The sequence below is a fragment of the Crocuta crocuta genome, unplaced genomic scaffold (assembly GCF_008692635.1).
Source record: "Crocuta crocuta isolate KB4526 unplaced genomic scaffold, BGI_CrCroc_1.0 scaffold1247, whole genome shotgun sequence".
NCBI lineage: Eukaryota > Metazoa > Chordata > Mammalia > Carnivora > Hyaenidae > Crocuta > Crocuta crocuta.
Window position 1 is genome coordinate 660,879 of NW_027532329.1, and position 18,343 is coordinate 679,221.

General features: G+C 40.6%; 2 protein-coding genes across 2 annotated transcripts in view; both read left to right on the forward strand.

Moving 5' to 3' along the window:
* On the forward strand, positions 1–1,431 carry CCDC89 (coiled-coil domain containing 89). Its single transcript, XM_077778412.1, has one exon. It carries the CDS (start codon positions 106–108, stop codon positions 1,216–1,218), a length of 1,113 nt encoding a protein of 370 aa, XP_077634538.1. The 5' UTR covers positions 1–105; the 3' UTR covers positions 1,219–1,431.
* Positions 1,432–14,683: 13,252 nt separating this feature from the next.
* The window catches only part of CREBZF (CREB/ATF bZIP transcription factor), a 9,336-nt gene continuing 5,676 nt past the window's right edge, over positions 14,684–18,343 (forward strand). Inside the window, 3 exon segments of the mRNA XM_077778410.1 lie at positions 14,684–14,809; positions 17,794–18,134; positions 18,136–18,343. Coding sequence (XP_077634536.1) covers positions 14,684–14,809; positions 17,794–18,134; positions 18,136–18,343 — 675 coding nt within the window.

Below are 18,343 nucleotides of genomic sequence, written 5' to 3' on the forward strand. Positions count from 1 at the left end.
AGCAACTGCTGGAGAGCACTGGGAGTCCCTAGCAACACTCTGAGGCTTTTGAATCTGAGGAGGAAAGACTGTGTAGTCAGCGGATTGTGGAGGAGACCAGCGCCTATGCCTCAGGAAGAAAAGACTGTCAGGATGGACACTCCACACACTGAAAAACCATTAGATAAGCAGGACAAAAAACCAGAAACGCAGGAAGAGGAGATGGAGTTTAAGGAACTGGATGGTCTGAGGGAGGCCCTGGCAAATCTCCGGGGACTGTCCGAGGAGGAGAGGAGTGAGAAGGCACTGCTTTGCTCCCGCATCCAAGAGCAGTCCCAGCTTATCTGCATCCTGAAGCGGAGGTCAGATGAGGCCCTGGAGCGCTGCCAGATCCTGGAGCTGCTCAACACAGAGCTGGAGGAGAAGAGGAGGCTAGAGGCTGAGAAGCTGAAGGCCAAGAGCAAGCATGCCCAGAAGCTGGAGGAACGTTTTATGACCCTGGCAGCCAACCACGAGCTGATGATCCGCTTCAAGGACGAACACAAGAGTCAGAACATCAAGCTCAGGGAAGAGAATGAGAAGCTGAGGCTGGAGAACAGCAGCCTCTTCAGCCAGGCTCTGAAGGACCAGGAGGCCAAAGTGTGCCAGCTCACTGCCCGGAGCGAGGCACTCTCCAAGGAGCTGGAGAGCCTGAAACACAGGTGTGCTCAGGATGCCCTCCAGGCACAAGCCAGAGAGAAGGAGCTGCTGGAGCTGCAGAGCCAGCAGGCCTGCGCCCACACCAAGGAGACAGAGCAACTGCGGAGCCAGCTGCAGAGCGTCCAGCAGCAGCACCAGCAGGTCATGGAGCAGATGGCGGCGGCGGAGCGGGCGCAGGGCAGCCTGAACCAGGAGCTGCAGGCCAGACTGCAGACAGTCACGCGCGAGAAAGATGAGCTGCTGCAGCTGTCCATGGAAAGGGGCAAGGCGCTTCAGAACAAGCAAGCAGAGATCCGCCAGCTTGAGGAGAAGCTGGAGATGGCAGATGCGGCCAGGAGGCATGCACTAGAGAGGTTTGAACAAGAGGCTGTGGCCGTGGACAGTAACTTGAGAGTGCGAGAACTCCAGCGCAGGGTCGATGGGATCCAGAAGGCCTATGATGAACTCAGGCTGCAGTCTGAAGCCTTCAAAAGGCACAGCCTGAGCCTTTTAAGCAAGGAGAGAGAACTCAATGCCAAGCTCCGCCATCTCTTTCCATAGGAAGCTTCTGTTTCCTCTTTTCTCTAATTTAGAATTTAAATATTTGTGCGTTAGCATTATGTTTACTATACTTTTAAGCACAAAAAGGAACTCGAAAAAAAGCTGCTTTACTACCATATTGTGGTTGTTAACTATTGCAAGTCTAACACTAATTTTCAGTCTTACCACCTAGAATACACAAGATTTACCTGATTTCTTTCTGTGCCTTTGAAATCCTCCAAAGTTTGCTATCATTATATCTACCTTCCTCATAAGCTATTCATTCTCAACCTCAGATATTTTCGTATATCCTAAGATTTTAAATCAGCATCTCCTATGAGTTTAAGGGAATCTGAAATGCAATGAGATGTACTATTGTGAAAATAATTTGGCATAGATCCCCCTTGTAGATAATAGGTAGGGTAGGCTTGTAGTCTCCCATGATTGAAATTATAATCTGTAACAGTTAATAGTATAAAAATAGCATAGAGAACTTGCAGAAAAAGGTGTCACATTTTGCAACTGGCCAAAGAGTTGCTTGCTTCATCTGCTTTACAACAGTATCCTTTTGATTTTATTTTACTTGCAGTAGTTTGGAAAACAAAGACTGAAATCAGCAAGTTCTTTGCCGAAATAGGCAAACTTTATTACAGTCATTCTATATGAGCAATGAGATTCAAATAAATGAAATCAACCAGTTTGTATTTTTCCTGAAAGTTTAGGTCACATTCCATTTTCTTCATTTTTTTCCCTTAATAAAAACAGAAGATAGAGGTGCAAGGTTGCAAATATCAGTGGTTTCATTTAATATTGCATAATATGCTAGTAGACAAAAGACCCCAATTTAGGTAACAATCAGAGCAGACTGGGTATGATACATAAAGCAATGCAAAGTGATTGTTCTGTTTCTATTAGCATATCTCCTTGCAATTAACTTTTTCCTTTAAAAAAAACCATCTAGGGGTGCTTGAGTGGCTCAGTCGGTTGAGTGTCTTACTCTTGATTTTGGCTTAGGTCATGGTCTCACAGTCTTGGGACCAAGCCCTGCATTGGGCTCCATACTAGGTGTGGAGCCTGCTTGGGATTCTCTCTCTCTCCCTTTCCCTCTGCCCTTCCTCCATTCTCTCTCACTCTCTCTGAAAAAAAAAAAAGAAAGAAAAAAAGAAAACAATCAAACATCTAAACAAAAATATATATATATATTTAACAGCATGTTTGTAGGAATACCTAAATATATAGATACATAAAAACAAAATAGTTCTTATATATTTATAGAAAATTCTTAAAGAGGTAGTTATAAAAATATTTTATACCTTTTTTTAATGTTTATTTTTGAGAGAGGAAAAGAGACAACGTGTGAGTGGGGAAGGGGCAAAGAGAGAGGGAGACACAGAATCCAATGCAGGCTCCAGGCTCTACACTGACAGCAGAGAGCCTAACGCGGGGCTCACACTCACAAACCGTGAGATCATGACCTGCCGAAGTTGGATGCTTAACCGACTGAGCCACCCAGACACCCCTATTTTATACTTATTTATTTCCCTTAAAAATTTTTTTTTAATGTTTGTTTATTTTTGAGAGAGAGAGCACGAGCAGGGGGAGTCAGAGAGAGAGGGAGAGAGAGAATCACAAGCAGGCTCGCACTGTCATTTCAGAACCCATTGCGGGGCTTGGATCTCACAAACCATGAGATCATGATCTGAGCTATGAACTGAGAATTAGATGCTTAACCAACTGAACCACCCAGGGGCCCCTTGGTATCTTTTCAATAAATAATTTTCCAGTGTTACTTTATCTCAGGCAGTTTTTAAAACCTATTTTTTCACAATCCTTCTAAGATTGTGATATTGAATACATATTCCAAGAAACCACGTTGATGGCCTGAAAGGACTATTTACTCCTTACATATTACCAAGGATCAGAATATAGGAGCTAATTTAATCATGGTTGCACTTTGGATGGCTTGCTTTATTTAATCCATAGGGCCTTTCAAGAAAGTAATTATGTTTATTTCTATTTCAAAGAAGACCAACTTGAGATTTACTCAAGGCCACTTGGTCCCTCGGGGAGCTGGGATTTTAATGACAATACCCCATTCAAAGTTTTTTTTGACTGTCCACAGAGGGCCTAGTTCAGGGGTCAGGCCCTAAGAATAAGCATGAAGAAACATCTTTTCTGCCTTGGCAGAGCTCTCACACAATCTAGTCTAGGCGCGTGAAGCAATTTTACACAAAACAAAGCAATTACATACAGTGTGATGTGTTTTCACAGGGGGTGTTATGAGATCACGGTGGGTAAAACACACATAGAGACAGACAGACACACAGAGCAGCTAACTCTGCCTGGGGTTAAAGGTCAGGAAGGTAGAGAGGATTAATTGGCAAGGAAAACTAACACAAGACTTGACATGTAAGCTGGTTCTTAAATAACTAGAAGAATTTCATCTGTGGAGAAGAAGATTTGAGACAGCATGTTGAAAGCCATGAAGGTTTTTAAAAACTGTACAGGATATTTGGGGACCTCATAAATAGCTGGGAAGAGGTTCAGAAAAGCATAAAACTGCAAGTGTAGGTTGTGGACAGAATACTGGGAGCCTAGAAAGCCAGGCAGACCCCTTCTGTTAGGGGTTGAAAAAAGAGGAGAGGGCAAGAATACAAACGCAGCCACCGACGAGCCCTCCTCTTCCCAGCCAGGTTTGGGGGTGGTTTGCGAGGGGCCTGGTGCACATGCCAATGCGGGGCTTGGATCTCACAAACCATGAGATCATGACCTGAGAATTAGTTGCTTAACCATGAGTCATGACCTGAGAATTAGATTGCATGCGTGACAGCACCCCTTCCTTTCTCCCACCAATGCCACCAATGCCTTTCAGCTAGCCCAAGCTCCACCCACTTGGTTCAGCAAGCCAGGGTGGTGATGTAGTTTATCTAAGTTTTATGCCCAGTGCTTGTGGAGAAAGCAGCTCCTGTGCAGAGGCAAGGTGGATCTTGGAAACAAGTTGAGGGCACTTTGGGCAGGAATACTGGTACCCCCATACTGAAGGGTGGTCTAGCAGAGGACTTAGCCCAAGGAACTCCTCTTGAGATAGGGAAGGGTGCCTCTGGAAGAGTGCAGGGGTGGGTAAGGTAGGGGTACAGGGGTGTGTGTCCCCTAAAACATGGGCACAAAGAAAGGGCCTCAGGTACCCTGGTCTGAGGACAGTACTGTTCGAAGTCATGCTAAGGCATTTGTATTAGGTTCTAAAATGTGAAATTGACACTTTGTGAGTCATAAATTATTAGATATTGACTGGTGATGTTCACTCTAATACCCTTTTGAAAGATAATAAAAGGATAGTGGGTAATGAGAAGAGAAGGTCGAAGATGGATGCCTTAAAAAACTGATGGAAGAGCCTGCTGTGAAGAACAAAGGTAAAAGAAATGTAGAAAAAATTAAAATTCCTTACAACCTTGCAGCCTATTGACAAGTACTTGGGACAGACAGAGTGAGCTTCTCGAGGAATTGAACTACCTCAATCTTAATACTTTGCAAAGGGCAAAAGGCAACCTTAGTTTGATATTATAGCCTGACCTCCAGAATTCTGTATATTTTCTGTATAAAAATCCCTTTGGAAACTTCTTTTAGCTCTACAACACCACCACTCCTCCCCCCAAGATATATGTTAGCAATCCTCCAAACATATGCCTCATTGATACACATCTGAAGGATCTCATGACTAAGATTTAACTAGCAGTGGTAAATGACCTTATCCTAACTGCAGCTAGCCCCCTAAGGTCCTGGAAACCTTGCTGGCAAATTCCTTAGAAACTTAAGCTATCCTAACCCTCTCCCAACTCAAGAGTATATAATCAGTCACTCCTCATAATCTCAGTGAAGCTCTTTCTGTCCACAGGTCCTGTCCGTGTGCTTTACTAAACCACTATTTTTGCACCAAAGACGTCTCAAGAATTCTTTCTTGACTGTTCACTCCCGAACCCCAACATTTCACATCAATACAGAGCCCACAATACAGAATAGGAGAAAGGAATGTGAACCTATCATGTACCAAGTGCTTTTCATTTCAGCCACATACCAACTCTTTAAGGAAGATCCATTCACTATTTTACAGATGAAAAAAGTGAGACTCAGGCAGGGTGACTTGATCAACTCCCTAGTTTGTGGGGGGGATGGCACATGAAAGAGATTTGAACATGAGCTCCCTCTGGCAGGGCCAGCTTCATAGTGTGTCACTTGCACGGAGGCCCCGCACTTGGTTTAATGCTCTGCTGTTCCTGCCTTGAGATTCTTAATCATTGTGTGACAAGGGGCTCCACATTCTCTTTTTGTGCTGGGCTTTTCAAATTATGTAGCTGGGCTTGTTTTCTGGCTCAAAACCCCATGTTTTCTCCTGCTACACAAACTGCCTTCTAACCAGCCACAGAAAAGCATTGTTTTTTCCCCTCTGTGTGGAGCACCACTTTGCATTCCACTCTCTCAGTGCTTATCTTGTATTTAATCTGTGACCCACAGCCAGATCCGGGGATGAGCAACCAGTTTAGTTACTGTGGTATGCTGATCTAGAAAATGATGCTTATCACTGGAACAAATTAAAAAAAGTGTGAAGTGGCCACCTCCAAACTATGCCCGTGAGGGGAAATTTTAAAAAACAAAATAGCACAACTCCTTTCCAAGGCAGACCTACATCTCTAGTAAAATTTTTGAAACATCCACAAGCAGTAACCCTAAAATGAAAGTCAGCAGGACAGATATTCTAAAACCAAATAATGTATGAGTGATGCCCTGTAAATAGTGTGATTTTTTTGTTTTGAAATCCCCTCAGTGTGCCTCTAAGGAACTTGTCTAGTTAAACCAAACAAACAAACACCAAAGAAAGCTATAAAAGGAGACAGATCTACAGAGAAAGTGAACTGCCTGGGCTGATATTTTCACAAATATGGACTCTGCTTCAATTAGTGAAAATTAATTCAGGTTAATTTGTTTCTTCCCAACTCCATTATATTGAAATTAAACAGTTATTTAAAGAACAGTGTTTGAAGGAGTACCTTCCCTGGTGTTTGCTGTTCTATCCAGCCCTTGCTGACCCAAATACCTTTGGGTGAAGGGCAATGGGTGCTGGATATGCCGTCAACAATGCCTGCTGTACCACAGCTACTTGGACTGACAGAGTCTTATCGGCAGGGAGTATTTTTATCTTGATCTCCTAAAAAAAAGTTGGAATTTGGGGGAAGTGGCCCAGAATCAGCTTTTCTAATCATCTGTCCATCTTCCTGAAGACAAGCTGGATGTTATTTTCCAAAGGCTAAAGCATCTAATTAAATTTAAAGACCTAAGGCTGTACAGATGAATCTCCCTACCTGATGTTATTCTCTCCAAACCTTCCGTTTAACTCACGTGGAAAAAACTAATCCAACAAAAATTTTCCCTTGGACAGATCTCCCTGGTCATTCATGACTTACTCATCTGACCACAGTGCCCCCTTCCTCAATCAATCATACTCCTCAGTTCTAGAAAGGGATTAGTCTTAGCTATTTGCCAGATTGTGCCTTATTTAATGCTCTAATCCACTCTTATTTGTACTAGCCTAAAATAATCTTCCCTTTCATGTTTGAGATTGTTCATTACAGCAGTGTTTGTAAGAGCAAAAGATTGGAAATAGCCTAAATAACATCAATAAGTCCCTGGTTAAATAGATTATGGGCCCTTCACTTTTTGGAATACATTGCAAGTGTAAAATAAAGGGAGGAGGGAAATGAAGCTCTTTATGTACTGATATGAAAATATCTCCAGGATACATGCGGGGGGAAAAACAAACAGGGTACAGAGTAATATCTGTAGTATACTCTCTTCTGTAGAAGCAGGAAGGTGGAGAGGGGAATAAGAATGCAAACATATTTACTCCCATCTGCCTAAATAAATATTGGAAACAAGAAACACTAATAAATATGGTTATTAGTGGTATGGAGAAGTGTGGGGACCAGAATGGTTAGGGAGAGGATTGAGAAGGAAACTCAGTGTATACCGTTTTATATCATTGGACCTTTAAACCTTCCGAATGTATCACCTATTCAAAAAGGCAATAAAATTAAAAACAAAGCATCTTCCACATAACTGTTTAACTTCTTAGTAAGCTCTGTTTCTGTGTAGGTGACTCAAAAACCTGCAGATTTTTCTTTCTCCAAGAATTAAGCAGACAAGCCATATTTTATATAGAGCCAAATATGGCCTGACAGATCTAGGTCAGCCCGTTCGGCTGAAAGCTAATGCTTTCACAAATGTTCAACAACATACAGCTAATGACAGTTTCTTTTTCTATTCTGAATGCCTCCTAACGCTTACTATTTCTCTCCTGAATTTAAAGATTTGAATGTATTAACTTTTCCCATGGATTTTCATATGTCTGTGTGAGATGTGAATTTTATTTTTTAATGTCTATTTATTTATTTTGAGAGAGAAAGCCTGAGTGCAAGTGGGGGAGGGGCACAGAGAGAGGGAGAAAGAGAATCCCAAGTAGGCTCTCGGCTGCCAGCTCAATCCCACGAACTTCAAGATCATGACCTAAGCCCAAATCAAGAGTTGGATGCTTAGCCGACTGAGCCACTCAGGATATTCGAGATGTGAATTTTAGATTTTAGAAAGCCTATTTTCTTGGGGCGCCTGGGTGGCTCAGTCAGTTGAGTGTCTGACTTCAGTTCAGGTCGTGATCTCACTGCTCATGGATTCGAGCCCCATGTTGGGCTCTGTGCTGACAGCTCAGAGCCTGGAGCCTGCTTCAGATTCTGTGTCTCCCTCTCTCTCTGCCCCTCTCTTGCTCATGCTCTGTCTCTCGCTCTCAAAAATAAACAAACATTAAAAGAAAATAAAGCCCATTTTCTCATATATCTAAGTTTTTAGGCTTTGGATGTTGGTGTTGGTTTTGCCCTTACAGACAGACAAAAGATGGTAGGGCAGGCAAGCCATTCTGACCTTTCCAGTCAAATAAGTTATTCATCTAATGTACCCTATTAATTTAACAAATATTTGAGAGTTTTTTACTGGCTGGTACTATGCTAAGTACAGAGACAGAATGTGAGCAAGACAGGGACCTTATCCTCACTGAATTTGCCTCCTAGTGGGTGAGAAAACTGCTCAAGGATAGGATGACATTGGAGTGTATACCAGAGCTTTGCAACGTAATATCGAGGGGTTTAGGGACAACTTTTCCTCCAAGTGGCATTTAAGCTAAAGCCTGTTGAATGTGTAAGAATTGCCCAAGAGAACAGAGGAGTAAAACATGAGAGCCCAGCAGGTGGGCAGCCATCATAGCACCTCTGATTCCTGGTAAGAAACTGCCTTTCCCAATAGCCACACCATCCGGGGCTGCAGAATAAGCAGTCACAGTAAGCTCTAGTAAGAGACCTGTGGCCAGATTAACCCCATTAGTCACATCTGTGTTTACCTCTGTCCCTGTCAGAGGTCTAAGCCTTCATAATCTGGCTCAGTGCTTCCCCCACACCCATCCCCACTAAAATCCTTCTACTAGGACCTTTGGAAACCTAGATCTATGATCAGCAAACTACCAAGGTATTAGTGTAGTGAGCAAGGAAGTGCACTGGCATCAGACTGCCTGGATTCAAATGCTGTCACTTACTGAGGGACCTCAGATAAGGTCTGAACTGGCTGCAGAGGAAGCAAGAGAGATAAAACGTTCAGTGAGAGATATGAACAGAAGATGGCATGAACTTCAGATTGGTGTAATCTTATAGGGAAAAGAATTATCCAAATCTAAAAAACTACTTCTTAAATGAGTACACTTAAAAGACAATATACCAAGGAGAAATAGAACCACAACAAAATCTTGGTAAATTTCATTTATTGGTTTTATGGTTGGTTGTAATATTGGCATTATTCTAAAACTGTTATATTTTAAAACTATTTTTAACTATATCACATGTATATGACATATGGGTATATGTTATGTGTATGAGACAGAGAATGAGAGAGAGATTAAAACAAAGATAATTATGTTAGTGTGGCTAGGGACAAAATTTTCAGTATGTAATTAAGATATAAAAAGTAAAATAAAGTAGTTAATGCTAAATTTGAATTGAAAATATCAGTCTAAATCTATGACAGTTTTTCATCAAAAAAATACGCATGTCCTTGGAATGCTTGGATAGCTCAGTCGGTTAAGTGTCCAACTTCGGCTCAGGTCATGATCTCATGGTTCGTGGGCTTGAGCCCCGTGTCGGGCTCTGTGCTAACAGTTCAGAGCCTGGAGCCTGTTATGGATTCTGTGTCTCCCTCTCTCTCTGTCCCTCCCCTGCTTGTTCTCTCTCTGTCTCTCTCAAAAGTAAATAAACATTTAAAAACTTAAAAAACTACATATGTCCTAGCTCTGTCGACTGAGAGGCTAAATTCAGTGACAACCTGGTAGTAACAAGCATCCCTCAGGCCCAGTCTGTGGCCTCCAAAAACTATTTTCCACTAACATGAAGAAGGATTCGTTGGAGAAATGGCTAATTCCAGAACTAGAGTTGGAAATGTATACAATGAAGCTGATGCAGTTAGTTGTGTCAGAAGCTTAGTGTCAAAGACTAACAAGGTTCTCTTAAAAAGACAGGAGAGCCAAGTTGGAGAGGTTCCCAGTGGCTAAAGATGAGTAATTTGAGTACAAAAATATCTGCAATTGAGTGAAACACTCTAAATATTTTAAAATCTGTGACTTCATTTTAGTAAAACCAAAAAAGACAAACAATAACAATAATGAAAACAACAACAAACACAAAACTCATTGGTCACTAACTGAAAAGTGGCTACTACAAGGAATTAATTGGTCATTTATCCCACTTTTCCAGTTCCTGTATTTTAAGGTAAAAAAATGGCCCATATGTGGCAAACTAACAGAATTACAGATATTTCAAGGAATAAGAGAATTTTAAAAATCATTATTTTGTAACTCTTAGTGAAATAATTTTTTCAAGTACTGATCATCTTTAGATGAAACTATTAGGAGAAAGGTTTATAAAGAATTTTACAATGGAGGAGAAATGAGAGTGTTTCACCATTTGAAAACATCCATCCATCTTAGCATCACTAAAAACAGGAAAGCTAAACATTGTATGTCTCCCATATGATGCAATATGAAGAGTAGTGTCTTCTAGGAAGTATTCTGGCCATAAATGTTGAACCTTAAATGAACTAAGCCCTGAAAACCAATTTCCCGCCTACAGGATGTATGAGTCTAATGGGGGAAGTAAAATGGCACTGCAAGAAAGCAAACAGAAAAATCTAGAATATTCATTTGCAGTCAGAAATGCTTTCTTGGGAGGAAGATAAAGGAATGGAAATACAGCGAGCACACTGGGAATTGTTCGCCATCCATGCAAATACGCAGTGCTTGTAAACATAATCCTCCAGGGGCACCTGGGTGGCTCAGTCAGTTGGGCATCTGACTTCAGCTCAGGTCATGATTTCACAGTTCATGAGTTCGAGCCCCTCGTCGGGCTCTGTGATGACAGCTCAGAGCCTGGAGCCTGCTTCAGATTCTGTGTCTCCCTCTCTCTCTGCCCCTCCCCAGCTCATGCTCTCTCTCTGTCTCAAAAATAAATAAATGTTAAAAAAAAAAAAAAAGTAAACGTAATCCTACAGTGTCTAAACGCTGTCAGTCTCCGAGTCTTCAGTGTACACTCAGCTGTAAGATCCTCTCATGGTCTTACTACTCTTTACAGATTATGCTTCATGGATGAATAAGCAAACTAGATTAAAATGAGCATTCTGACCTTTGTAGCACTGTTCTCCTTCTGCTGTATCCTCTCAGCAATACTGCAACTCTGACTCACCTGCATTCCCTACCATTTCTGCTCCAATCCTCCTCTACAGAAAATCCAATGAACATATGTATTGGTGCTGAAGCACCACAAAGTCATGGTCTTTATGGAGGACTTGATAGATTGGTACTCATCTACTTCAGTCCCTCTTTTAATGTGCTTTTTCCTGTATTACAAAAAAAAAAAAAGGAAAAACTGAAACAAAAGAAATACAAAGCAAACTGTATTTGCCAGACTCCTCTGCAGTTTTATTTGGAAGATGCAAATAAGGCAGGGGCCCTTTCCTTGCTTTGGCTGTTGTTGCTGCCAAGCATATTCTGGGAAACACTGGCTTTTTCTGCAGCAGCATTCCTATATTCGTTCACTAGTTTTGTGGGATATGGTAGCCAGCCCCCAAGATAGCACTTAATGATTCTTGTCTCCTACTATTCACATCCTGTGTAGTCCCATTTCACAATGAATAAGGTCTGACTGTGTAACTGTAGAATACTTCAGAAATGATTGTATGTAACTTCTGAGGCTAAGTCGTAAAAGACATTGCTGCTGCTTCCTTGGTGTCTTGGATCATTCACTCTGGAGGAAGCCAGTGACCAAGTAGTTTAGACATTCACACAGCCTATGGAGAGGCCCACATGAAAGGGGAACTGAGGCTTCACCCAGCCATCTTGGGGGTGGATCTCTAGCCCCAGCGAAGCCTACAGATGACTACATCCCCTGCCAAAATCCGACTGAATCCAATGAGAATTCCAGAGGCAGACTGTATGACCAAAGCACTTGAAATTTTCCGACCTACAGAAACTTTAAGAGATAATAAACGTCTGTTGTGGGTTTAAGCCATAACAATAAGCAGATATTTATTGTTGATTTTAGAGTTTGGATAACTTGTTTGGCTGCAATAGATAATATATGGGGTTGGGGGTTTGGGCATTAGCAGTGCTCTTGGAGCCAAATTCCAGTTTTCTATTTTACCACTTTCCCAATTAGGGCAGAGATCTCTATTGGGCCTGTTTGGCCACATTGTACTGAGAAGCATTCTTGATCACCCAGCCTAGTGCCCATTCCTCCAGTCCTTCCAATGACTTTATAAGCACACATTCTCTGTATTATAAACTTTTCTGCTTAAAATAGCCAGATTGCTCTCTGTTTCCTGAACTTTAGCGTAACCTAATAAAAATACCCATCTGAAATCAACAATGAGACACTAGAGACATTCCTGTTAAAGTCAAAGAAGTTGGCTTATCAACAGTATTATTTAACATCAAGGTGGAAGTGCTATTTCATTATCAGTCAACATAATGACAAAAAGTATTGCAAAGAAAAAGGCAAAATTGTCATTATATACAATAAGGTGATATAACTGTCTACTAGGAAAATTTGGATGAAAAGCTGAAAATAAAAACTATTAAGAAAGCCCAGTGGAATAGTCAGTAAAACATTTAACAAAAAAGATCGAAATTTTTCCTACGTAGCAACAATAACCATTTAGAAAATAAAAAAGAAGAAATAACCTAGCCCGGTAGCAAAAAATTCATAAGATAACTTGGAAAAATTAATAAGTTAAATGCAATTTCCATGAAAATTCCAAGTCTTTTTTAACTTGGAAAATTTTATAAAGTTATCTGGTAGAATAACTACTCAAATATAGATAGAAAATTCTGAGAAAGTAAGACCAACAAAGAAGGACTTGTCCTGTGAGGTATTAGAAAACACAATAAAAAACAGTGATTTGGGGCCTCTGGGTGGCTCAGTCAGTTAAACACAGGACTCTTGATTTTGGCGATCGAGCTCCTTGATGGTCTCCATGCTAACAGCCTACAGCCTACTTGGGATTCTCTCTCTCCCTCTCTCTGTCCCTCCCCCCACTCACACTCTATCTCAAAATAAATAAACATTTTTAAAAATTGAGTGGTTTTGCTCTCAGAATGGTTAGACTGACAAATGGAACTGAGGAAGAAGACCAGAGATAGATCTAACAATACATAAGAATTTAATGTGGCATGTATACGGGGAAATCAGTGGAACAAGTCTGAATCGTTCAATAAAGTATACTGTGGCAAATAACTTTTTGAAGAATTATATTCCTATGTCATATTCTATACAAGAATAAATTCCATTTGGAAGTAAATGAAATAAATAATCATATTGTTAAAAGAACTCTTAGTAAAATGTGAATAGAGGTAATTACGAAGTTCTGAAACATATAGGTAAACACGAGTATTACTTAGGCTAATAAAGCCTTTTTAGGCTTAACACCAAAGCCAGAAAACATGAAGAACACTTCAATAGACTATTTAAAAATTATTGCAAAACAAGCAATTTCACTTTTCTCTCCCCAAATGTATGTTCAACTGAGGAACAAAATGGGGACATATAGAAGAAACAAAGGTACATTTTGCTTGTAATGTAAAGAGTTCATATAAATCAAGAAGAAAAAGACAAATACTTTTTCCCACTGCAAAGAAAAATGGGCTTAGAGGTGAACAGGTTGTTCACATCACATGTCAAGTGGTCATGTGAAAAACATTCAACCCTCTAATAATCAAAGAAACAGAAATTCACCCAAAAGATGCCACTTTTTATTTATGGATTCGCACATTTTAACAAGAACAAATCCACGGTCATTGAGTGCATAGGACTAAATACTGTCGCACACCGTTGTTGAGAGATACCTTTCTGTAGGTAATAAACATCTCTGTATAAAAATAGTATCTAAAACTTCTGCTTTGAAGAATTTATCCTAAGAATGTTCTAGGATAAGTGACCAAAGATATTTGCACAATATTATCATGTGGTTTATGATAGTGAAAAAGTCACTGCAACCTAAGTGTTATCAGTGAAGAACTGGTTAAATGAGTTGGAAAGTTCATGTAATGGCATTTTAGACAGTCCTCAGAAATAAGCATGTGGGGGACACCTGGGTGGCTCAGTCAGCTAAGCGTCTGACTTCAGCTCAGGTCATGATCTCACAGTTTGTGGGTTCGAGCCCTACATCGGGCTCTGTGCTGACAGTTCAGAGCCTGGAGCCTGCTTCTGATTCTGTGTCCCTCTCTCTCTGTCCCTCCCCACTCTCAATCTGTCTCTCTCTCTCAAAATTAAACATTAAAAAACTTTTTTAAAAAAAGAAATAAGCATGTGGGTCTGTACTAATTGTCTGAATGATGTCCACAATATATTCATGGCAAAACAGTTCAAGGAAATAAAATAAAAACAACATGTGTCTGTACATAGAAAAACTATTATACACCCAAATTTTAGTAACAGTTATTTTTGAGAAGTTAGGTTGGACAGGTTGTAATATTCTTCTACTTATTTATACATTTCTACACTATCTGAATCTTTTACAATAATCGTTATAACCAGAAAAAGAAAAACAAAACAGCTGTAAAGAAAGACAGAGTGAGAAGAATGAATAGAAGAAAAGGGAGTGATAGTGAAGGGGGGAAGGTGCATTTTCTAGGAGGCTTACTCTTGCTTTAGTTGCTTTTTTGTCTTCTGAGGCTACATTATAAAAACTTCTCTTTCAGTTCTCTACTTTTAATCCAACTAGAGAGCCTCCTAAAACACGTGTATTTAAACCAAAATCTTGTAATTTAGAGAAAAAATAATCTATATTTCTAATAAGAAATCTATCCATGATCTTGAGAATCTAGGAGATTTGCCTAAGGAGAAAATGCAGTTGAATGGGATTACTAGCCACGTTGAACGCCTGTAACCCACGGCAGGCCAGAGTATGTAGCACCTCGCACTGTTGGCTGATCTGCTGCAGCAAAACCTTTCCTAATGGGAGAGTTAAGAAAGGCGTGCAGGTTCCGTCTTTCTTTATTCTTCTAGATACCATAGGTCATATTTATTTCAGTTCCTTGCAGAATTGTTTGCACTTAGTTTTGTTTTATGCCTTCAGCTGGAACTGGAGACCTTCTTCATTTATGAAACTGGAGACCTTCTTTATTATTACACTCAACAAATATTTATTTATTGAAATCTTAACTGTGGCAGGTACTGTTCTACATATTTGGGATTTATTAGCATCCAACTTGCTTTCTATCCCTGTAAGAAACAACCTGGAACTTGCTTTCTATCCCTGTAAGAAACAACCATATAAAAGTAGTTATTTATTGAGGCTATTTGCTAACTAATTCAGTAACCCAAAGGGAATTTTCTTAAGACCTAAACACTGGGAAAAGTGGATAAAGGAATTCATATAAAGTTTACTCATGGGCAAACAAGAAAAGTTTTTTCCTTTTGATTTGCCGGGGAAGCTTAGTCTACTGTTAGCTCAATTTGAGTTAACTGTAAGACTTTATGTCTATCTTATTGCAATCAAACTTTCTCCCCTTTTGGAACTCCTTATCTTCCTATTTCCTCTACAATTTCACCGGCCTTGTTTTTAAATTTTTTGAAAAATTTTTTTGTTTCACTGTATTCTAATGTACTTGTCAAGTGCATCAAATCTCAAATACCTTGTGGGGTTAGAGAACAAGATACACCATGAAGAAACAGACATATCCAGAATGCGGTGTATTTTTTTTAAGACACATGACCTTGTCTCTTCAAAATGCCAATACTAAGAAAAGATAAAAAATGGGAGGGATTATTATTTGAGTTTGAGAAATGGGAAAAAAATTTCACAAAAACATAACCAGGTATAGCAAGTGACCCTTGTTTGGATCCTGGCTCAAAAGAAAGTATCCATTATAAAAGATTATTTTGAGGAAAGCTGAGGAAATTTGAAGACGGCATGGAAAGTAGATAATATTAACAAGTAATTGTTAATTTTCTCAAGGCCTAATAATAGTATTATGATTATGAAAGAGAATGTTCTTATTCTTAGAGATACATACTTAAGTGTGTTGGGGTGTCTGCAACTTTGGGATGACTTACCAAATATATGTTTTACAAACATTTATAAACAGATAAAGCACATATTGCAAATGATAATTGTTGAAATGTTGAGTCTGGATATATTGAGTAGTATTGTTGAATTAGAGTGGATACTTTACTATTCTTTCATATAATCTGTGAAATATTTGGAAACTTTAAAAATTGATATATATTTATTATGCAAAGATAAAGGATATAAAACTGTGGTTATAAATAATATTAAAATATTTTAGTGAAGCAATTTCTTATGCAGTAAAGCTTCTAAAAAATGATACTGATGCATTAATTTTCTATGGAGATTAAATTTAGAGACCCTATTATTATGGTCCAGTCCTCACTAGAACCACTAGAGGTGTTTGCTAGGATTTTGATTTCCAATGTTACACAGACCTACAGACCAATTTCTGGGTAATTTACGTATTTATTTGCTCCCTGAATAGCATTTTCATTCACCTGATTTTGGGAATCATTATCCTAGATTTCATATTCTGCATTTACATTTCCTAATGTATTTTTCTCAAATGGCTATTTTCTTAGGCAAGCCATTAGAAATTGTAACATAATAATTGTGGTTAAATTCAGAAATTACGCTTCAGGTATCATTTGTGAAGTGAATCAATGAACCTTATGTTAAAACCATTTTACGGAATTACATACTCTACCTGATACAGATGTATCTTTATCTTTCATTATGGAGGGTGATCACAGCGTTGTCACAAAACTGAATGCGTATGTAGCCTTGAAAGGGAAAAAAGTTTTGAAATTCCTGAAGAACTTGGGCAGAAATTTAGTTGAAACCCCAGAGTTCTAAGAAGAGTTTGCCTCTATAATGTAGTCCATTTCGATATCTTTTTTAAAATTAGAATTTCTTTCATGATATAAAGTAAAGTTGATATCAAAGAAAATGTGATCCTAAACTATTGGCCGGAATAAACAAGGCATAAAAAAACAACAACAAAAAACCTGTGGTTATCAAACCTATACATTTAACTCCATTCATAAAATTGTCAATACAATGAACAGAGAAAGAATACAAGGGTATTTAAGTTGGCCACAGGGATTTTAAAGGTACTCTTTTTACCCTGATAGATGAAAAACAGCAACAAAACTGGGCTCAGTCAGGAAAACCCGGAAAAGTATTGTCTTTGGAAACTGGTAATAGTCCTTTTTAAGAAAAACATCTGTCAGTTTCATGAACAACCCCCCCTCCCCCCCCAGATAAAACAAAGAGGAAAAAAGTCACAAACACGTTTCACTCTGTTCACACAGCGGGGGGTACAACCATCGCTCAAGCCATGAGCACAGAAAGACTGGCGCGCGTATGCACACCCACACATGCTCACAATTACGCCAACTACAGAATACACACAGAAAATGGGTTTGCAATCTTATTACACACAAGGACAAGATCTTCATTTGTTGTTTAGAAAAGGCATAGAAATGGCCTAGACATTTTAATAAAATTAGTATAATTAAAACTTGGAAATTAAATTATATGAATGACTTATTTACCTTTTTTCCCCTAGTACTCTGTGCTTGAATGAAATGATCTTGTATTACAACGGAAGGGGAAAGGATTCAAGCGGTATCTGATCACCGGTCTTAAAATTCCATGGAAACGCTAGATAACGTTAAGACTTTTCATAAATTTGGTATTTAAAAGATCATTTCTGGAAGAGTCGTGTCACTGGAAGTTAGAATATGGAGGATTGAGAAGCGAGGGAGGAGAGAGTAGACCACTTATCAATAAAATCGGGTTTTGTTATTTTTGCCGCTGTTACTATGACATCAGTGGAAATCTGAAATTACTCCCACTCCAGACCTTACTGAACTCTCGCGATACTAGAGCCCAGTGGAGCGCGAAACGCCGTGGGAGGGGCTGGGGTGAGATCGACTGACTTCCGGCCAGGCCGTTGTCTGGGTGGCGCGGTCGAGTCATCGTTGGGCCTCGCCGCTTCGATCTCCCATCCTTCCCCCCCACCCCCCGCCCCGGCGCGGGGGGTCGACCAGCCAAGTGGCGCGGGAGCGACTCGGATCTTCCCCTTCGTTTCGCTGTGGCCAGCTTCCTGGCCCCCCCCGCGCTGGGGTCTGGGGTCCTTGGGGCCCGCGAGGCCCGGGCTGGGGGGCCGNGACCAAACTGCTGGCGGCCTCGGGCAGCGACTCCCCAACCCGCAGCGAGAGCCCGGCGCCGGCCGCGACCTGCTTGCTGCTCCCGGACCTGACCCGGGCGGGGGGGGAGGAGGAAGAGACNCGGCGGCGTGGCCGTGCGCGCGCCCTCGCCCGAGGAGATGGAGGAGGAGGCGATCGCCAGCGTCCCCGGGGAGGAGACGGAGGACATGGACTTTCTGTCCGGGCTGGAACTGGCGGATCTTTTGGACCCCCGGCAACCAGACTGGCACCTGGAGCCCGGGCTCAGCTCGCCCGGGCCTCTCTCCTCGTCCGGCGGAGGCTCGGATAGC